This window comes from Ictidomys tridecemlineatus, chromosome 10 (assembly GCF_052094955.1).
Source record: "Ictidomys tridecemlineatus isolate mIctTri1 chromosome 10, mIctTri1.hap1, whole genome shotgun sequence".
Lineage (NCBI taxonomy): Eukaryota > Metazoa > Chordata > Mammalia > Rodentia > Sciuridae > Ictidomys > Ictidomys tridecemlineatus.
Genome location: NC_135486.1, coordinates 125,918,162 through 125,940,503, shown reverse-complemented (window position 1 = coordinate 125,940,503; position 22,342 = coordinate 125,918,162). Strand labels below are relative to the sequence as shown.

The window sequence follows — 22,342 nt, the reverse complement described above, 5'->3', positions numbered from 1 at the left end:
CCTCGTGTCCCAGGCAGCGGGCCCAGGGGTCAGCACCTAGACTCTCCTGCTCCCCAGCGGGTGAGCCCGCCCATGGGCTGAGGCTGCAGGCCACAGGCCTTGCCCAGCCTGACCGCCTTGCCTGTGACCGGGGCTAGACACGGCATGTGGCCTCCAGGGGCTGAGGGTCAATGGAGGAAACGGGGCAGGCAAGGGAGGGACGGGCCTGCCTTCCTGATTCCAGGGGACCCGGGACTCTGCTGCACGCCCTTCACACCACACCTCTCACAGCTCTGGAGCTGGGCCGGCCTTGGAACTGCAATTCTGGGGACTAGGATGCAGCTCAGGTGAGCGCCTGCCCAGCCTGGGTGTGGCCCCGGGCTCCAGCCCCAGCCCCCGAAACAAAACTCAAGACAAAACCCCTCAGCTTTATTACTGGATCCTTCAGCTGCTACCTGCCATTTCTGGGAGCATGTTCCAGAACATTAGTTGGCTAAAGCCAAAAGCTAAGAGGGCCCCAGGGAGCGCGAGTGAGCACAGGCGCCCAGAGCGGCTGCCTGTCCCGCCACCTGAGCTGCCTCTCCAGACCAGCAACCCGCCTGGGGGCACTGGGGGCTGGTGGTGGCAACCACTGGACCTGGCAGGGCTTGCTCCCAGGAACAAAGGGCCAGGTGACCAGTGTCTGAGGAACCTTTTAAAGGTACAGTGCACCGCGGTCAGCAGGTCAGCACAAAGGAATCCTGGGGCTCTCCAGCGCTGCAGACCCAGGGTGAACACGGCCGTTCGAGGAGCCGAGGAGAGGGCCAACAGGTGGTCTCAGGAGCTCTTTCTCCTCCTGCTCCTCGCCTGGTGCCCTGCAAGTCACTGGCTTTAAGAAAGGAAACTGAGGCTCAGCGGATCACATGACCTAATGGACCCCCCACCTGGTGAGGCTAGACTTTCACGTCCCTATCAGGAAGCACAACTTAGTGGTAGAAAAAAATGCAGCGTAGACGTGAAACGGACACGGGAGCCTGCGTTTCCCACGTTCTCAGCGAGAACCCTCATCTGGCACCTGGCAAAATGGCGCTGTCAACCCGAGGGTCCGAGACAGGGAGAGGGCTGCTGGGAGCTGCCAGCAAGTGTCACATAAATCCAGGTGCCACCTCACCCCACCCCACCCACCTCTGCGTGGAGACAGACCACAGGGCACAGACAGTGTCACTCAGTCTGGGGAACCTTCAAGGAAGCCACCTGGAGGGACCGCAGGGACCTAAGACCTGGAGCCCAGACCCAGGGCAGCCAGGACCATGGGCAGAGGGCACGGCTGCAGGCTGGGCGCGGGCAGCGGACTCGGGTATCTGCTGGGAACCTGCGGCTGCCAGCTGCACCTCCTTGCCTAAGGGACGTGTCCTCTCTGCATGTCAGTCTCCTCAGCTGAAAGGGGACACAGGTGGCATCTCCTTCAGAGAGCTTAAGACACAGTATGGCAAAGGAGCAGCGCTCAGTGGACCCCATTACTGCCAATGTCACCACTGTTATCATTGCCACAACCTGGGAAAACAGCGTTGAGGATCAATTGTCATACCCAGTCACTGGGACTGAAAATGTCAAGGCGGCCTGGGGACTTTGATTCAACTGGCTTCCACAAACATTTGCTCTGCACTGACCTGGTGGGGACAGAAACAGAGGGGACAGGCTCCCTGCACCGCACGGGGCTTCCCAGGAGAGGCCGGCAGGGCGGGGAGGGCGCTGGCCTGGCACCTGGGAAGCCCCTGGCCCCACCTGGGGAGGTGTTATCCTGGGCCTGGAGGGGGCCAAGCTGGTGGCCGGCCAAGCGAGAGCCTGAAGCAACCCTGGCTGCATGGCCAGGCCACCCTGCCCTCCTGCTCTGCTTCGAGCACACAGACGTGGACATGAGGAACAGCAGGCTGGCACCAGCCGGGGACAGCAGTGGCACTGGGGGATAGTTCAGATGGTCTGCCCGGCAGAGGAGGACAAGCACCGCAGGCAGAAGAACGGATCAGTTAAGGGACGACCCGCTGCAGAGGGCAGAGGAGCAGAAGCAGGAAGCAGGAGGGGGCTGAGTCTCTGGGGGGAGGCACCAGAGGGGACTGAGTGCTGTGCAGCCTCAAAAGTCACCTTCTGGGTCCAGTTCCTGCCCGAGCACTGACCCGACTCTGTGAACTCAGCAAGGGATTTGTGCCATTTTCTTGGAGCAAAATGACAGCATGGGGTGGTCAGACCAGAGTGAAACAAGTCCCCCTCGGCATGTCATCTGGATTTCCCCACCTGCCCACTCGGGAGTGACCAGCAGGTGGGCTCACCATGGGGTGTCACTGCCCACTTCCTGCTCCTAAGGGCAGAGGGGTTTCCTTTCTGAGGACACAGGAAGCCAGAGCACGGCACGACACGCGGGCTCTCGGAGGTCAAGGAAGTCCTGTGGATGTTCTTGGTCTAGTTTCAGTCGTCATTAAACACCCCCTGCAAGTGTCACCCCCCAGTGCTCAGGCTGAGGTGGTGACCCACATAGTTGAGCCCCCCCAGTTCTCCAGATGGGACCCACAGATGCGAAGGGCCATGTGTAAACTGTGCAGCACTAACTCTGTGACCACTTGAGCCTGGGGCCAAGAAGGTGACGTCACCGCAGTCAACTCCCTGGCCCCTTGGTGCTTGCCTCTGTCAACAGGCTGGTCACCCTAGGGACCTCCCATGCGCAGCTCAGGAAGCAGACCCTCCAGGTCCCTTGTGCCCCAGGCAATCAGCTGGCCACACCCTAGAAAGGGCCCCTCTCTCAATGAGGCCAGTCCTCAGGTCTGCCACTGCCCCTGGGCCCCGGGTCTGGCTCCCTGGAATGCATTCCCAGCCCTCGCTTCCTGGCCAAGGGAGGTCCGGGTCCCCTGTGGGCAGGATGGCTGAAGACGAAGGCGGCCCCCAGGTGCCCTGGCCTCCAGGAGAGCTGCCCTCGCCCTGTGGAAGTTCAAGGGCAGAAATTTTCTTGATCTTAATAAGTTTTTGCCACATTAAAATATTCTTGCTTCTTTATCTTGATGACTAATGACAATACTCATCATCTTTTCAGGAGCGTCTTCTGCTTGTCACAGTTAACTTAGAGAAACCTCGATGATTTTTTATTGCTTATTTGTAACTGCCGTGAGCTTTTACTCCACCACTGATTCTCCAGGTTTTTCAACTCTGACAATCCTTTTCTGATCTGCCATTTTTGATTTTCTCGTTCTTTTAAATCCAGTTTTTGTTTTTATCTTGAAGCTCTTTTAAGCCTTTCTATTTACTTTATTGTACTTAGTCAATCTTAATATGGCTCATTTCTCTCTTTTCTTAGGTTGTATACTTTAATCCTATTTAAATGTCCCCTTTTGCCATTTTAATGATCATAATTTAGTTTGCTGTACCCTGTTATGTTTCTTGGGTTAGTTTTTAGTTTTTTATTTAAAAACTTAACAGGTTTATTGAGTTTTAATTCATACATTGTACGATTCACTCATTTAGTGTATATGAGGCAACGGTGTTTTTTTTATTTGTTTGTTTTTATAGAGAAAGGAAAAGGTTTATTGCTTTGCTAGCAGAGGAGAAACACAGGGGACTCCTGTCCCAGAGGCTGTGGTTCTCCCCATCAGCAGGACAGGGGCTGTGGAAGAGGTTCTCTGTTGGAGTGGTGACTCTCTTGCTAATCTGGGGGACAGTCATTTCTGAGCTCTCTGGATGACTCGTTCCTATGGTGGCCGTGTACTCAGGACAGATGCCCTGCCTGGACGGGGAAGAAAGGTGTCCTGTTTCCCCTGAGACCAGGGAGGAGCAGGGAGAGAGGAGAAGAAACCCGTCCAATCTAGAAATAAGTCTCAGTGGCAGAGCAGCCAGGGCTGTGTTCAAAGCCTGAAGGGGACCTTGTTGTGAGTCTCCTCTGTCAACTGCCACATTTGCAGGTCTGCACCACCCCACCCAGGCCAGGGCAGGACGTTCTCAGCGCCTCCTGCTGAGCTCCAGTTCTCCGCCTCAGCTCACCCAGCGCTCAGCACTCCGGGCTCTGGACTTTACTACAGACAGAGTCCTGCGGCGATGGCCTCTGGGACCGGCCATTCTTCCTCCATTACATTCTCTTGGCACCGTGGAAACTCAGTGGTCCACAGACGTGTGGGCGTATTCCAGGACCCCCACGTCAGTCCGAGGACCTCTTCTTGTTTCGCTCACTGTCTCCATCCCGTATACCGTGTAGTAAGTTCTCCAAGTGGGAAGTGTGAGTCCCTGGTCCCCTTCTTTCTCAGGGCTGTTTTAGCTTCTTGGGTCTCTTGCAATTCCTTATGGACTTCAGAACCAGCCTGTGAATGTCCAGAAATAACTCAGCCGAGAGTCGGACGTGGGCCAAGGTGAAGGTCATCTGGGGTGTGTGATCACCTCTGTGAAGTCAAGTCTTTGTATCTGTGAACACGGACGTCTTCCCACTTACTTAGATCTAAATTCTTCTCTACAAGGTTTTATAGTTTTCAGAGTATACGTTTTGCACGTCTTTTGTTAAATTTTACCCCTAAACTAGATTGAACAGACTGTTTTCTCAATTTGATTTTCAGATGGTCTGTTAAAAATACACAGAAACAGAGGGCTTTCCTACATGGACCTCGCTTAGCGTCTATTTCTAAGGGGCCACAGGGGGAAGTCCACATCATCAGCAGGAAGGACAGGTACTTCCCCCACCCCCAGACCAGAAGTCACCTTGGCTGTGAACTTGGGGAGCCCCTCAAGTGACCACCCAATCATGTCCCAGGAGCATGCCTGGCAGGAGCTTCCCACTGGGCGAGCAGGAGGGACGGCCCCCCCCCTCGTCCCCCTTCCTCTTTTTCTCAGCACCATTTAATAAACACAGGGCAAGGGCCAGTACTTGAAGGAAATAATTCAAATTTGCAAAACAGAGCAGCTCAGGGTAATGGTTTTCATTACCAAGGTTATTTTTGCTTTTTGCAAAACAGATCACTGCAGCCTTGGGGCAGAGAAATGTGTACGTGAAATGTGCTAAACCTGCATTCTGTTTGATGCATACGCACTGGCCCACCAGTGAGTTTACCTCATCTTTACTAATTATTTAAGTCTTCTGTATTCCATAATGCCTCAGAGGGAAAGTTTTATGCTAATTTTGCCAAAGAACAACAAAGCTCAAAGCAAAACAAAAGCAAAAACAAAGAACCCTAAACACTGCATCGTCCCTAGTCTCCTGCGCAGGGAAAGTCACTGGGGTGGCACTTAATTGAATTCAATCTGCTAGACACTTCTGGAGCGCTGACTCTGTCCCCAGCCCGGCAGTGGGAATGGGAAGCAGGCGAGGGGCTGGCCCCTACCCTCAGGAGCTCGAAGCCTGCAAGAAAGCCACACAGAGGAAGAGCCCAGACGCCACCACAGGCCACAGGAAGTGAGGGAGGGGCTGGGAGGAGCCGGTTTCCACGGAGCAGCAGAAAGGGGGTGAAGAGACGGTGAACAAGATGAGCCTCTGGCAATCCCAACGGGCTCAGTCGCACCATGTGGGTGCCGGTGACAACCAACACTGGCTCATCTCTGGCCTCTTAGTCCCGACCAGGGGCCAAAGCCACGGCTCCTGTGCTCCGAGTCACGCTGACCGACAGCCCAGGGATGGACGCGCTTTCTAGGTCAGGCAGGACACACGCCAGTCAAGCAGGCTGTGGGTCGCGCAGGGTGCCCTGTGTGATGGGGAAGGCGTCCCCTCTGCCTGGATAACGCACTTCATCTCAGCGACTCGAAAGCTGAGGCAGGAGGGGCCGAGTTCAAGTCTAGCCTAGGCAACTTAGTGAGACCCTGTCTCAGAATGAAATTTACAAAAGGGCTTGGGATGGAGCCTAGAGGTAGCGCGCCCCTGGGGTCCACCCACAGTCCTGGGCGAAACGCACTTCAGTGTTGCTAACATGACTTCTACACTGAAGCTGACCACCAGACTTCTTAGGTAAAAACCCCTGATTTTCAAATGAGACCGCCCGTGAGCCACACCTATCACCCTGCCAGGGCTGGCCTACACGCTGCCCGTTTGTGACCCCTGCTCAGTGACCACTGCCTGTGAGCTTCATGACACCCTAGAAAGTGTTATCACCCCCAGGTGATCTGGGCGAGGGAACTCAGGTGTGGAGAGTTCAAGTAACTGGCTGAAGCAATGGGATCAGGCCCGCCCGTCTCCAGCGTCCATTCAGGTAAGTGTTCATTTGAAGTGGTCAGTTTGAAGTTCCAGCCACCTCTGGCCTGGGAGATGCTCTTTCCCACAGTTACCTGCCCAGCAAAAAAGGTTCTTTAAAAATCTAAAGTTCCAGACTGGGGCTGCGGCTCAGTGAAGAGCGCTGCCCAGCATGTGTGAGGCACGGGGTTCGATTCTCAATGCCACATACAAACAAAATTAAGGTCCATCAACAACTAATGTAAAAAAATCTAAGGTTCCTCCTTATGTGCTCTGCACTTTTAAAGACAAGATCACTCAAGTCTTTATTTTTTAATGCCTTTCTTCCAAAGGTCAGGACATAAGCTGGGTGCACACCTGTTATCCCAGCGTCCCGGGAGGCTGAGGCAGGAGGATCGTGAGTTCAAAGCCAGCCCCAGCAACTTAGTGAGACCCTTCTCTAAATAAGATATTTTTTAAAAGGACTGGGGATGTGGCTCAGCGGCTAGGCACTCCTGGTTCAAACCCTGGCACCCCCTCCAACCAAAACAAAGAAACACACGCCCATGCATCCACAGGTCGAGAGCGCTTCAAGCGCTCAGATCAGCAGACTCCAGGGCAAACACCCAGCAACCCCGACGGGGGAGCTCCCAGGCACCTCCCAGCCCCAAGACCCCTCTTCCTCGCCCAGGACTCCGCCATCCTCTTTCCCCTCTCCTCAAAGGCCGATGCCCCACTCGTCCAGCCCGCCAATCAGCCTCCCGTCACTCAGCACCGAGGAAGGTGTTAAGAGCCAGCTGCTCCCTCTCTGGTCCGCACACCTGTGGTCCAGTGATCACCTGTGTCACCAGCTCCTCCACGTGACCTCACAGACTCAGGGACCACAGAATAAGGTAGGAAATAAAGGGAGGGAGAGAGAAGGGGAGGGCGAGGGAGCGGGGTCCTTCCAAGTTTGTGTTCTCTCAACAAACATGGCGGCCCACCTTCTGTTGGGCCAGGGCAGAAGGCGAGCAGCCAGCCACACTGGTCCATGTCGGGTGCTGAGGCCGCCCCTCCCTCCACACACATCCTCCTGAGGTGTGCGACGAACCAGTCTCCTCCTCAGGTCAGAGTCAGGCCCTCAGGCCCTACGCAGTCCCCCTCTCTTTCTGACTGGACTCGGGTGCTTTACCAGAGCTATCACCCAAACGGCCGCCGCCCACACTTATTTCCTTACTCACCCACTTATCGGGACAGGGCCTCAGTGCGCAGCGGAGGCTGGCCTTGCCCTGGAGGTCCTCCGCCTGGCCACTGCCCCCGGCTGGGAGTGCTGACTGCGGCTGCACGGCTCCCTCCGGGGGTAGCTCATCTCTCCTTGACTCGGTGCTCAACGTGCCTGTCACTAGCTCAAGTGCAGAATCTGCCGGACACGCAAGTGTGCGGAGATCCGTCCCTGGAGGGACTCCCTCTCGGGCGCCTGCTCCCGAGCTCGGAGCCCGTCTGTCCCCTCCTGCTGCCACTCTTCTCCCTGTGGCTCTCCTTCACCTGCCCCTGCTGTCCTGACCCCCTTTTTCCTACCTCCTGTTTCTTCTGTCACCTGGTGGTGGCCTCCCAGTAGGGAGATGCACACCCACGGCTGCCCTTGCCGTCCCTCCTCACTGATGGCAAAGTGAACAGAGGCCTGCAGCCCCAGGTCCGCTCCCTTCAGAACCGGGCCGGCCCTGCTCCTCCGACTTCCACCCCTTGTCACTGACGGGAAGCCCGAGGATGCTGGACCCACAGTAGACGGGTGTCAGAGCCGGAAAGCCGGACACTCCAGTCCTTCGGGCAGGGGATTCCGCCCTCCTGTGGCCCTGGTCCCTCTTCCCTGCCCCCTCCGCACTTGCTCTCTTTCTCTTTCACACTTGCTCTCCTTTCTCTGTTGAGCTTAGAGAAGCGTCTCCCAAAGGCCCAGGAGTTAAAGGCTGGGTTACCAGCTGTGGTGCTACTGGGAGGTGACACAATCTTTAAGGGGTGGGGCCTGTGAGAGGAAGGTAGGTCGCTGGACACATGCCCTTGAAGTGGACAGAAGGACCTATCACCAAAATGGCCACCCGTCCACCACTTATTTCCTTATTTATTCATTTATCGGGACAGGGCCTCACCGAGCAGCGGAGGCTGGCCTTGCCCTGGTGGTCCTCCGCCTCGCCACTGTCCCTGGCTGGGAGCGCCGTCTGCCACTGCTCGGTTCCTTCCCGGGGCAGACCTTCATGTGGTTCCCGTTTGCTGAATGAAGTGCAATAAAAATGAAACCCACCGTCCAAGCCTAAAGGGTCCAGCAGCCACACAATAGGAGGGTCTATGACTTTCTCAGTGAGGACTGCAGTGGTCCCTTTCTCCTTTTTATTGTTCCTTGGCTGTCATGAGGTGAGAAGCTTCCTCTGCCCTACGCTCCCACCATGATGCGCCACCTCTCCACAAGCCCCAAAGCACTGACCCACATGATTTTGCACAGCAACCTCCAAAACAGAGTCGCCATAAACCTTTTCTGTTTTTAAGCTGATTATCTCAAGTATTTTGGTACAGTAGTGGAAAGCTGACCTATACCATAGACCCTCCTTTTATGTGGCTGCTGGACCTTTTAGGCTTGGACTGTGGGTTTCGTTTTTTATTGCACTTCATTCAGCAAACGGGAACCACATGAAGGTCTCACAGGAAGTTTCCAGTGCCCCTGACTGGCAGAGTGGTACCCAGCCACCCACCAACACCATTCAGGAAGTGTCCACTGTTTGGAGTATCCTCCAGCAGCTTCATCTCCAGGGCAGTGACTTTCTCAGTGAGGACTGTGGTGGTCCCTTTGTCACATCTGTACCAGCCAAACCTGGTCCCCTTCTTTTTGGGCACTAAGTAGGGGTGAGGAAAGTCTAGCTTGCTCGTGCTGATGTCACACAGGTGGATGTTGTTTCCAGACCCCGAGTCATTGAAGACGCCAGCTGCAGTGGCCTTGCCCACTGGCTTCTTGGCCTCCTCTTCCCCCTCCTCCTCTCCACATCTGGCTCAACCTGGTCTTCACACACAGCCGTTGCTGCCAAGGAGCCAGAACCCATGGTGACACGAGGGACCTTATCAGCTCACTGTGAGGACAGGCGCTGTGGAGATGAGGTCCAGCAACACCTACTCGCCCAGAACTAGGTGCCACAACCCAACCTTGGTACCCGAGAAGCCTCTGCCTCAGCACCCGCCTGGCCAGGACAACCCGGGGAGGGCGGCGGGTGGGGAGGGAGAGGAGCTCCGAGGTGGAGGAAACGAGGGGGTCGCCCCGTCCCTGTCTGCTGCTGCTGTCCCAGCAGCACAACAATAAGGATCAGGAGATGGAGGTGAGTTTTTGAGTAGTTCCTGTCAGCAACAAGCACCCTTCAGCAGCTCTGTGTCTGCTCCCGCGCCCTCCCATCCTCACTGGCCACCCGCGACGGCAGCGCCCGTTTTCCGGGCTTTTGGAAGCTGACACCCTTGTTTGGAAAGTCGGCCTCGTGGTGGCATCCCTGGGGCAGTTCTCAGCAGCGCGCCACCTGGCGGCTCTTACTGGGCAGCACCATCTCCTAGGAAGCCCAGGTGTGGCTCTCCCACGTCCTGTCTGGGAGCCGCTGCTCTGGGGTCCTCTCCTCTACCTGACGCCTCGCCCTCACGGCGGCAGCCACTGCATTTCCCCCAGCTGCTCCGCGTTTCCTGCTCCCTCGTCCCTCTGGCTCCGGCTTCAGGGACAAAACTTCTTCTCCCTTCCGAGGACTGTTTTGCAAGTTCTCTTCTGCCCCTGCCTTTGTTTCTGTGGCTTTCTGGCAGGTTAAACGGCTTCTGCTAACATCAGTTCTCCTTGGTGATCTGCGGAGGTGCTGACGCTGCCCAATCTGGTCCCTCAGAGGTGGCCAAAGGAAGGACGAGGCTGCGCACCTGGGCTCCGTGAAGGGCGAGCCAGCAGGGATGCCATTTTCCTGGGAAACCCCCGGTTTAGTGTCTGCAGACTTGACAGTTTCTTCCGAAAAGAGCCTCCAGCCCTGGCCCAGCACCGAAGGTCTGGCTGCCAGGTTCTGGGAACCAGAGTTCTAGAATCCCGCTTCCTGCAGGGCGCGGCTCAGCGGGGTGCTCGTCTAGCACAGGCGAGGTCCTGGTTCAGTCCCCGGCTCTACCCCCACCTCCAAGAAAACCCACCACCCACAAACAAACAGCACCGCACCCTGTCATCTTGGAGGCTGTGCAAGGGACGCTGGGCCCTGTCAGCCAGCACAGGCAGCCATCCTCGCTCCACGTCGGTCAGGAAGTGGTGAAAACCTAGGAAGCCACTGAGGGCTACACACCACGAAATGACAAGCCAAGGGAGCCAGCTGGGTCTCCTGTGGAGACTGTCCCCTATCCCTGCTGTTGGTCCCCCCCTGTCCCCAGCCTGGGAACCTTCCAGTGCCTGCTCTCCGGAGCGACTCCAGACTCCTGTGACCTGGCTGTCAAGTGCAGGGGAGGGACCTGGTGCAGCTGCTTCTCCCACACCACCCAGCAGTCCTCCCGCGTTCCCAGGCCCTGGCATCTCCGAAATCTCATGTTCCTACTCCTGGCTGCTGCCCTGCTCAGGTGCTCAGCGCCTCCGCCTGCACCTGGTGTCACCCTGCTCAGGTCCATGTCCCCTGGCCCGCCCACCTGCAGCAGCAGTGGGTTAAGGACAGCTCTCTGTGGCCACTTCCTGTCCCGTTCTCTTTGTTCTTGTGGGTTTATTCCTTTTAGATCCTCATCCTCACCCGGTGGCATTTGGGCAGAGGACAGAGGAGGATAAACATGCCAACCACTGGGTCTCACGGAGAGCTCCGACCCTCGGCTCCTAAAATGGTTCTGGTCCATCAGGTGCAAGAGCAGGGGAGTCCAGAGCAGGGAAACAGAGCTAAGAGGGTTTGAAGGTTCACAGTCTCTAGTCTTTTACACGCACTGATGGCGTGACCTCCGACAGGTGACTTAGCAGCTCTTAACTGTCACCTTTTTCATGTGACAGTGACACCACAACCCCCCCGAAGAGCCACGTGACGAGGTCACACGGCCAGAGCAGGGCAGTGGCCTCCACCTGATCACACTGGGAGCAATGGTGGGCCATGCACGGGACGATGGTCCCACTGAACCACGGTGGGAGCGGAAAGGTTCCTCTCACCAGGGACGTCACTGTGGGGTCAAGGCGTTCCCCCCACACCTGTGGCGACTGCTGTGGAATAGCCCTCGTGCGGCCAGCCCATGAAGGCAGGGACGCCGTGCTGCAGCTCAGAGCCCCACACGAGGGCCGCGGTCCACCTGCTCCCTGCTCCTCCTGTGGCTGGGCGCACGGACCTTCTACTCATCAAGAATGAACCGCCAACAGAGCGCCCGCCTGACGGAGCCCACAGCCCGCCTTGACTGCATCAAGGGGTCCCATGCTGGGGACTTCCTGCCTTTGGCCTAACAGACCACGATGCCGCCTGGCTCCTGGTTCGAGGACACCCTGGCCAACCCACAGTAGGTACTTTGGTCTGGGTCCCTGACACAACTTGGAACCTGCCCGCTGCTCGCTCTGATGGGTTTCTGGGCTTTTAATATGAACTCAGGCTCCTTCTTCCTCCGAGCGGCTACTGGGGGGAGGGCTGCCAGCACCATCCGGGCTTCCCCTAAGTCCCTGCTGCGTGGTTCAAACACTGAAATAAAATGACCCGCGATGCTTTCCTCTGAGTGAATCTCTGGGTAAGTGACATATGAACACATCAACAAGGCTCGCTGGAGGGCGAGTGGCTTGGTTTAAGGAGGAAACAGGAGCTGGTCTGGAGCACCCTGACTGGAGAGGGGGGTGTGCGGGGCTGAGCTTTGCTCCGCAGACACCTGGGGCACTTCACTGAGGAGCTGGGGCTGCACCCAGAAGCTTTGCCATACCACGAGCCACACCCCCAGCCCCATTTCTTTACTTTTTATTTTGATAAGGCCTTGCTAAGTTGCTGAGGCTGGCCTTGAATTCAGGATCTCCTGCCTCAGCCTCCAAGTCCCTGGGGTGACAGGGCGCCCACCGAGCCTGGCTCAGGGGCACCTTCTACATAGACGGTCCTGAGCCAGGCACCGCAGAGCAGAGCTGGACCAGGACGTGGAGTCACACAGTTACAGGAAAAAGGTGACCTAGGAGAAAGGCTGGAGCCAGAGGAGAGAGGGGAAGGAGCTGGCGGCCAGCCCAGGGCCCGGGGCAGCACCGCCTTTACCTTTCTTGGTCTTACAGGGGCCACACTCAGGGTGAATGTCCTGTAAGGGAAGGGACACGACCTTGGCCAGCCCGGCGTTCAGCATGTACTGGTAGAGACGCTTGAATGTCCGCTCGCACAGCCCCTGCCAAGACACAACCCAAAAGCCACCGTCAGGCAAGGTGTGGGGAAGCAGGGCCACCCGACTGTCCTACACGAGTGACCGCCAAGCCAGGTCATCAAGGGAGTAAAAAGGCCCAGGGCAGCGCTGGAACGACTCTCTGACCCTACGAGGGGAGAGACTGCTGCCTTCAGAGTTCCTGCGGGGACGCAGGGGGCATCGGGCAGGTGGGTGTGGGGACAGGACTTGGCCTGGCACCTTCCCATACTGTTTGATTTTACCCACAGGAGAGCATTCTCACACACACACACACACACACACACACACACACACACACACACACACACACATCGTACAAGCAGTGGAACAAACAAGAAAAGTATTAGGTTTAAAAAAGTTTTTTACAAAATTATTTAAAATATGGTTCAAAGGGTCCAAGGTTGACAACCAAATACTCTCATGTGTTTTCCTGTGGTTACCAGTGGATGGCCGCCAGCGCAGGCCTTTTTTTTTTTTTGGTCACCAGGAATTGAACCACATCCCCTGCCCTATTTTGTATTTTCTTTAGAGACAGGGTCTCACTGAGCTGTGTAGGGCCTCAAAGTCGCTGATGCTGGCTTTGAACTCAGGATCCTCCTGCCTCCGCCTCCTGAGCCGCTGGGATGACAGGCGTGCACCACCGTGCCTGGCAGGCCAGGCCTTTCAATCAACATATTTTCCTTTTTAAAAAGTAATTTACCACCGATATCGGAAAGTAAGAGCTTTCCAATACTGAGCAAAAACTGTCATGTTGGAAGCAAACAAACAAAAATATACATAGGTATAAAAACACTCTTTTTAAAGAGCCTAATGCTGGAGATACCACAATAACCCCGGATCTCAAATAATACTGCGAAGCTCGAGTAACACACACTGCAGGGTACTGGCATGAAAACCAATGGAACAGAAGACACACAGACAAATGCAGACACTCGGCTGATCCTTGACAAAGGTGCCCAAACCTACGCAGGAGGAAAGAAGGACGTTTTAACAAATGTGTGGGAAAGCTGGAGAGCCACATGTAGGGGACTGAAACTAGATCCCCCTCTCACCCTGAACAAAAACCAACTCAGAGTGGATGGAAGCCCTAGGAATGAGACCAGAGACTCTGCGATGCCAAGAAAGCACAGGGCAGCACTGGAGCCAGGGTGCAGGCGCTGACCGCCTTAATGAGATTCTCGAAGCTTAAGAAGTGAAACCTAGAATCAGTGTGTGAGACGGCATCTAATTCAAAAGCTTCTGCATAACAAAGAAAATAAGGTGGATGCTCCTAACGCTGGCAATTCAGGAGTCTGAGGCAAGGTGGATCGCAATCCTACTTTGATGCCAGCCTCAGCAATTTACCGAAAGCCCAAAGCAAGTTAGCAAGACCCTATCTCAGACTAAAAAAAGTCATTTAAAAAACTGGCTGGGATGTAGTTCAGTGGTAAAGCATCCCTGGGTTTAATCCCCAGTACCAAAAAACAAAACAAAAATCGATAAAGAACATGAAGAGAGAACCCACAGAATGGGAAATATCTTTGCAGCTTCTCTCCCAACAGGGGATTGATATCCACCACATATAAAGAACTCAAAAAATTTGACAACAGAAAACCCAAATAACCCAATCAAAAAATGGCCAAATAGTTATTTCTCAAAAGAAATGAACTAAATAGTTACTTCTCAAAAGAAAAACAAATGAAACATATGGCCAACAAATACATGAAAAACCTTACCACCCTTCGCCATCGGGAAGGCAAATCAAAACCACACTGAAATCCATCTCACTCCAATTAGGACGGTAGTTACCAAGAACACAAATAACAACAAACGCTGGCAAGGACACGGGGGGAAGGGACACTGTCTTGTTGCTGGGTAGATGGCAAACTAGTCAACCCCTTGGAAAGCAGTACGGAGATTCCTCAGGAGACCAGGCACGGAACCCCCTCGCTCCCGACCCACTCTGCCACCCCTTGGTATTTATCCCAGGGATCTAAAGTCGGCATGGGATCGCGATATAATCAGCATTTACAGTGATACGTGATCAACAGCCCAGTACAGAACCAGCCCAGGTGCCTGGCAACAGATGGAGTTTTACTCAGCCTTAAAGAAGAATGAAACCGTGCCGTTTGTTGGCAAGTAGAAGAATATCATGCTAAGTGAAATAAGCCAAATTCAGAAAGTCAAGACTCAAATGTTTTCTTTCATATGCCAAAGCTTGAGAAAAAGAAAAAAAAGAAAAAAAGGGGGGGTTCTTATGAAAATGGAAGGAAGACCAATAGAGCAGAGGAGGGTTATCAAGTGGGGGTGTAAGATTAATGTCTCCTTTTCTATCAAAGTTAAACCTGTGTGTGACTCGCAGACGTGTTTACTATAACTTCAACTTCACAGTGTGTAACGGAGACGTTTTCAGCTAGAAAACCATGTGCTCAGAATGTGGCCATTTGTAAACTCCCTAACAGATGTCCCGTCCCAACTGTAGCCCTTTTCCTGTGCCCTCCCCAATTTTACACTAGCTAACTGCCTAGACTGTGACCCTGAACAGCTCCTCTCAGAGCAAGGGACAGAGCTGGACTGGGGATAAAGCAGTCCCCCCAGGTTGCTTGCTCGTGGGTTCTCGGGGCCACACCCTTCTGCAGAAGTACAATCTGCTGTGCTGACCCCCTCCTGAGCCCACATTTGACTTCTTGTGGCACCCTGGTATGTCCAGTGGAGGGACTGGGGAGTCCTGGGAACGAAATGCCAATCCTGCTGACGCACACACATACCTGGGTATGATGCAGTAACTGCGAAAACACGATACTGATAATCACCCTATGATTGGAGTGATCATAGGGGATGAGAGGAGGGGAAGAAGAGGTTCCAGGGAGGAGACGATCAACGGGCATGGTTAATGCTCACTGCCATGCACAGTTACAGTGCACCCAGGAAAAAGAAAAAACAAGAAACACACTCTGTCTTCTCTTGGAAGATCCGGCAACCAATGCTAGGAGCTCCCTACAGTGGGGCAGGCTGTCCCCAGAGTGCCATGGCCCTTGTGCTCCCTGCCAACCCCTGGATGGCGAGCCAGGAGGCCAGCCCTACAGAGCACCATTTCTGTGCAGAGCACCTTTCCTGTGCAGCTCCTCTCTAACGGTCCTTAAGGGCAAAGCGAGTTCCCTAAACCTCTACTGCCATCAAAACCTTCCTGCGTGCGGCCAGCTCGGCCAGCCTGGCTCTCGCAACCCCTCCTGGTCTGGCTGCGACTGAGGAACAGCAAGCTGGAGTTCGCCCTGCTTCAGCCACAGGCTGGACTACGGCAGCACTCGGGTCCGCGGGTCGTGAGCAGGTCTCCAGGCTTCTCTTACCTTTGGGGGAGACAGGGAGCAAAAGACCACGGCCTCCGCGGCCACACACGTGAGACAGGCTTCCAGACCAGCCAGCACCTGCGCCACTGGGCAGCAGAACAGATGGCCACCAACACTACCGATGCGTCCCTGATGGCCCATTCGAACACACTGGCTCGTAAATGGCATCTTCTGTTAATCTAGCGGAGCCCCCAGCATCGGGGAAAGACCTGCAGAAGCTCGTCCATCAAACACAGCCGTCAACATATGGAACAGAGCCTGGGCGGTCCTGAGCAGGGGGCATGACGTGGCCCTGGCTCCAGGTGCCACTGAGGGCGTCCATCTGCCCAGCAGGAGGGAAAGAGCAGGGGCCTCCACCCACAGGAGAGCACCCTGATCCACGGCACCAGGCTGCAGGTCGTCAACTCAGCACGTGTCAGGGAAGCAGGACTGTCCCAGGCCTCCCCACCCACAGTCTCTGCCTCCATTCAACACCCATCTGCTCCCGGGGCCAGGTACCGCCACACAGCAGGACCCAGCACGGGCAGAGGGACGGACCCTGTGCTCTGGATCTGGCCTTCACACCCCAGCCTGGGCCAGTGAGGGTCAGCAGCCAGGGCCAACAGGCTTTGTCTTAAGGTCCTCCTCTTCATTCCCCTCTGCGTCCTGGCTCAGTCTGTCACTGAGTCCCCTCAGTTCACCGCCCAAGCGCTGCTCAATCTCCACACTTGGGGGCCCCTTAGTGGCCGGCGGGGTAACAGCATCCACCTCCCCAGGCATCTCCTTCCGCCGGGGGCTCCCCTCCCTCTTCCCTGGGCTCACACTGCCCTGGCCCTTCTCCCCACTCTCCTTTGCAGCCACATCTCCAGCACCCTGCTAATGGCTGCTCCCAGATCACTGGTGACCTCTGATGCCCCATGACCCCCCACAACTCCATGTCTCTGCTCTCCTTTGTCCAATATGGCGGCCCCCCCTTTGTCTGGGGAAAGCGACTTGCCCTCCCAAGCTGCCTGGCTCTCTGAGCACACCTGTGCTGTCACTGTGTTCACATGCCCGGCCTTCCCTTAGACAGCTCCAGCTCCGCGCCCGTGAGGTCTGGCAGCCACATTTGCTCTGTCCCCTGCTGTGGAACCCGGCTCCGGCTCAAAGTAGACACGCACTGAACCATTCACTGAATGAACACTGTCCTGTGGCAGAGGAGCCTCGTGACACGGACTCCACAGTGCTGACTGACACTAGCCCCATCTCCCTGCCCCCGAGGGACTGGGCACAACAGAAAATCTCATCTCCCAAGTCTGCGTGGGCCAGACGAGTAACAGTCACCCAGGGTCACATTTGCTTATTAAACATGTAAGAATTTGGTTTCTACTGGAGTCTCCTGAGGGGCCTTCACAACCCGCCTCTATGTTCTGCTTCTTCTTTCTTTGCAGTGCTGAGGATGACCCCCGGACCCCGCCATGCTGGGCGAGCCCTCGACCTCCGACACCCCAGCCCCATTCCTGGTTTGAAAGACTCAGATCCAGAGCTGCCCTGAGCCTCAGGGTATGTGGATGACCACTGGCAGGGACGGGGCCCTCTGGGACAGGATGCAGGGGGCCGTGGGGGCTGGCAGTGCGGGAGCTCCAGCTGACTGCTGTCACGAGCGGCTGCAGCTGTGGCTCGCCGGGGCTTCTGACTTCTCAACGGAAGTGGACACCTACATTCCCAGGGGAAAGCTCAGGGCAAACAGAGGAAAAGGGAAAAGGCCAGGCCAGGCCTGTCTCCAGCGGCCACGTCTGACCACAAGTCTGCTGCAGAGAGACTGGAGCGTGCGATGAACGTCACAGCAAGAGACCCGCTCCTGACAGACGGTGACATCAGGGACTACAGCTGCAAGGACACAGCACAGGGTCCCAGGCAGGACAGACCTGCTGGTGTCCGTGAGCAGACTGCCACCACGCGCCTTTGGGACTAACTGCCATTACCCCTTACAAGACTTCAGAATCTAATTCCCGCAGAGCAGCCCATAGGTGATCTCACCTCTCTCCATCCCGACGTCAGCCCTGTGTTAAGTGGCACTGTCCCGCTCAGGTGGCGGCAGCGCCCCCCACGCTATCTTCCTCACACCTTGCTACTCCCACTGCCAGGCCCAGGACAAAACAGGCCAGCAATGGCTTTCTCTCCACGTCACCTCGCTTCCTTCTTGGTACAGTCACTCTGTCATCTCATCATAAACCCAATGGGAATGAAATGACAAGTCTCGTTATGGAAGGAAATCAAAATGTCCAGACCCCCACCCAGGTGACCCTCCACAGCAGGTTGAGACAACTCGCCCCTGGGAATGGAAGCCAGCCAGGGACAGGAGCTCAACAAGGAACTCAGTGTCTTCTCGTGTAAAATAAAGGAGAGCCCCACTGTGCCCAGCTCTGGACACGAGGCATGAACCTGCACCCAGCCAAGCCCTCTAGCTGGGCGCCCGTCAATCTGTGCGTGGCCGTCGGGCCAGCCAGCCCTGGGGGAGGCCGCCAGCTCACCAGTTCCTCCCGCAGCTTGCCCAGCGTCTCGATCTGCTTGCTCCGCGTGCTCAGCATCATTGAGAGCTTCTCCATGAGGATGTCGTACTTGCTCCTCCTAGAACAAACACCAACCAGGTCACTTTTTAGGCCTCTTGCTAAAGGACACCTGATTTTTGAAGACGACACAGCAGGACTTAAAGGACAACATAGGAAACTGATGGTAGAGATTGAACCCAGGGTCATTTAAGCACTGAGAGACCTCCCTAGCCCTTTTTAATTGGGACAGGGTCTCGCTAAGTTGCTCAGGGCCTCACTAAGTTGCTGGGACGACAGGCGGGAGCCACTGTGCCTGACCAGAATCTAGCTCTAGGGCCTATGGATCATCCTCATCTTGTGTCTGGAGACGCTGGGGCTGGGGACTTTCAGTCACATGTCTAAGGCCCTCCAACTGGTGAGAGTGCACAGACCAGACTCTAGGACTGAAAGGCCAAGGCGATAATCCTTGTCCTTGACACAAACCCAGGTCCTCCTCTAAACTGACACCCTCAGTGTGTCGTGAAGCCCTGCTTTCTACCGCAGACTTCCCTGATGTGACAGCCACTTGCCATCCCACTCTGTTGTGAAGCCATGTCACAATACATGCTTTCAAACAAACAGCCATCAATGGAAGCCACTAAAGAGAGCAGAGGCTGGGGGAGGGGTGCGAGGAGCGGAGCCTTTCTGCCAGTTCAGGTGGACAAGGACAGCCTGGCTTGACCAGTCCCGAGGGAAGGGAAGGCCACATGGGATCCAGATCTGCACCGCTCCTCCGCTGCAGCGCTTCTGAGGAAGGAAACCACCATCAGGGACAGGCACAGATGACCCAGCGTACAGGAAATACGGTGTCACGGCCACACCACACAGGAGGAAAACTGGTCAGAGAGGCCCAGGGACTTTGCCCAGGGGAGGGACGAAGAGCAAGACACAGGTCTTGACCCACTGCAGCATGCCCCTCCACGGCCGCCCATGTTCTCAGGTCCACTTCAGTTAGGCGCTAGTGGGAGTCAATCACTGGAGGGCATGACCACAGTCCGATTCTCCCCAACACAGCATCTCCAAAGCCCACGCCTGCAGTTAGGACTTCAGTCACCACATTCTGACAGTGTACAGGTGTGAAGGCTGGACTCCAGGACGGCCGACCAGGGACAGACGAGATCCCCACTCCCGAGCCCGCAGTCTCCTGTGTGTATCAGGTACTCTCTTTGGGCCAAGCCACGTGCACTGCGGCAGATGGTGTAAACTTTAAAACTCACACTTAATCCTGAGGGTTTGCTCCCCTCCCTTTTGGAGGATGGCCCTGGCTCCTGAAGAAGAGGTTGAGGACTCCGCCGACCAGCCAGGAAGACCAGAGGTTAGCTCCCCATGGCCCGGGGTAGGGTCTGCCCACCACCTCCCAACTATCCCAGCCACTGCCTAATTCCACCAGGAAGAGCTAGTGGCCAGGCGCTAGCCCTGAGCTGACTCACCCCAGGTTGCTCCTAGGCCCTGGACCAGCGAGGCCCCTCCCACCCTGGCTTCTGCTCCCCCCACAAGGAGAGCATGGGGTTGTGGGGTGTGTGCTAAGACCACTGCAGGATAGTAGAGTGTTTCTTTTTCCCGTTCTCATGCCAGGTAATTCTTACCCCAACCGCAAGGATTAGAGTCAGAGGTAACCTACTGACTTCCAGACACTCCTGGGGGCTTGGAAGGGAATGCGTGTATTTTACCAGCCTGCTCGAGTATGTGGACTGTGACCTCTAGTTGGAAGAGCAACATCCCTTACTACAGCCATCTGGCAGAACCTCACCACCTCATCCATCCAGGCTGAGATACCATGTTATGCCTCACTGAGCCCCAGGCTTCAAAACTCCTGATTTGAAGTCAACATTAAGTCAACTCTACCGCAGTGACAGACCACGGCTGACATGACTTTTGTTTTTAACCACCCTTCCCTGCCGCTTCAACTAAATGTTAACAGTTCCTATTGGGCTGTGGGGTCTAGGTATTTTTTTCTGCATAAATTTCAAATTTTCTAAATGAACAGGATATATTTTCATCAGAAATAGATAATAATAGATAACTTAGTTAAAAAATATAGTCATGGCCCTGGGTTCAATCCCAAGTACTGCAAAAATAAACAAATACCCACACAAATGATATTAAAAAAACAAATAAAATAGACATAAGTCACATTATGATTCGGCCTTTTAAGATTTTTAAAAGCACATACACACGGCTGCAGCATTCACCCCATTTTGTTTTCTGCACTTACCTGTCCACGTGGAACCGGTTCAGGAGGAGGAGGATCGAGTGCTGCTGGGCTCCCGTGGGTAGTCGGATCACGTGCGACTGCATCGTAATGAGCCCGTTTTTATTCAGAATCTTCCTATGATAATGAAGCTTCCCAGCATCAACCCTGCAGGAGAACAAGAGTGTGGGCCCCGTCATTTTGCTTTGACAACGTACAGGGTCTCTCACCTGGACACACACCTCCCATGGAACCAACCTCAGGGAACAGTCACTGTGTTCCAACGGCCTGGAACAAAGTGACACTCCTCGTGCCCCAATCTAAAGCAGGGAAGCCACTCGCCCCTTACTTGAAAGCGGTGCTATGAAGGTCTCGCTGCAGCTCCCCCTGCCACCGGGAGCGGCCTAGTCGCTCCAGAATGCAGTAGGAGAAGTCAGGGAGCTTCAGGTCAGGGTCCCCCTCTGCGCCGATCAGGGCCCTGTAGCGCATGTCCTGGGAGGCGACGATGATCAGTTTCTTGCCCCACCTGCAGGTCAGCAAAACCACAGGCAGAAGTCAGTCCCGGGCACTCGGAGCAAGGCACTCGGAGCAAGATGGACACTCCCTGCAGTGGCCGGCGAGACCCCCACCATCCAGTCCTCGCTGCCCCATGCCAGACTCTGCCCCTCACCACACGGCTTTTTCCTAAAACAAACTCCAGGCTGCTGCCCTGGTGTCCCCTCTGCCCACTGCTTTCCTCTTGGATCTTTAGGAACTGAGTCCTTATCTTTCAGGTCACAGCTCAGCTGGCAACGCCTCAGGCCTTCCAGAAAATGCTGCCTGAGTTCCAATCCCCCTCACCATTCCCGTATTTTCTACAGCATTTGGTGCTCTGCAAAGAGCCTCACTGCCAACATTACGGTCCGTCTCCCTATTCAAACGTAAGTGCCACAGACAACACATCAGGGGCACTCCCCAGGGCATCCTTGCCTAGAGAATCTGTGCACAGCAGAACCTATGTGTTAAATGAGTGACCTAGTGACGGGAGCTGATACAACTTCAGGGCCAAAACCAATGGACTGAAGTCCACTGGAGGGGCCATGGGGATTGAACCCAGGGACACTTAACCACTGAGCCACATCCCCAGCCTTTTTTATTTTGAGACAGGGTCTTGCTTAGGGCCTCGCTAACTTGCCAAGGCTGGCTTTGAACCTATGATCCTCCTGCCTCAGCCTCTTGAGCTGCAGGGATTACAGGCGTGCGCCGTAGCGCCTGGCTCAGATGATTTTGCTTCTGCTTCCAAGTAGACAAAAAGGAAATAGAGACTGTCTTTGTATTAAGTGCCTCTTCCTTTGCATTGTTTGTGACCAATAATTAGTTTTCTGCATAAGGCACAGAAATCATGTAGCCCATCTTCAAAAAGAACATTAGGTAGTGAAGTCAGGTACGGTGACACACGCCTGTGATACATGCTCAGGAGGGGGAGGCAGGAGGATTTAAGTTTGAGCTTGTCCTGGGCAACTTAGCAAGACTATCTCAATAAATAAACAAAAGAACGTTAGGGGCTGGGGTGGGCGCTCAGCATTAGAGTGCTTGCCCAGCACACACGAGGCCCTGGGTTCCATCCTCAGCACCACATAAAAATAAATAAATAAAATAAAGATATTGCGTTCAACTACAACCACAAAATATTTATTAGGCTGTAAAGACATAAAAGAGGGTCCACTTTTTGTGTCTGAATGTGACAAACATAGGACCTATGCTCTCATTTCTCAAAACAGGCTCATTAAATTGTAAGAGGCTGACTGGGAGTAAAAAGAACTGGTTT

At 55.0% G+C, this 22,342-nt stretch overlaps 1 protein-coding gene and 1 pseudogene across 2 annotated transcripts in view; both read right to left on the bottom strand.

Annotated features, from left to right (window-relative positions):
• Positions 1–22,342, bottom strand: part of Gtf3c1 (general transcription factor IIIC subunit 1) — a 65,381-nt gene that overhangs the window by 36,619 nt on the left and 6,420 nt on the right. For both annotated transcript variants that reach the window (XM_013357940.4, XM_021725471.3), the window contains exons 3-6: positions 20,885–21,061; positions 20,560–20,703; positions 18,288–18,384; positions 12,331–12,454 (exon numbers count right to left, since the gene is read on the bottom strand). In XM_013357940.4, coding sequence (XP_013213394.4) covers positions 12,331–12,454; positions 18,288–18,384; positions 20,560–20,703; positions 20,885–21,061 — 542 coding nt within the window. The remainder of the gene's footprint in view (positions 1–12,330; positions 12,455–18,287; positions 18,385–20,559; positions 20,704–20,884; positions 21,062–22,342) is intronic.
• LOC101965719 (proteasome subunit beta type-7 pseudogene) lies at positions 8,736–9,678 on the bottom strand (annotated as a pseudogene).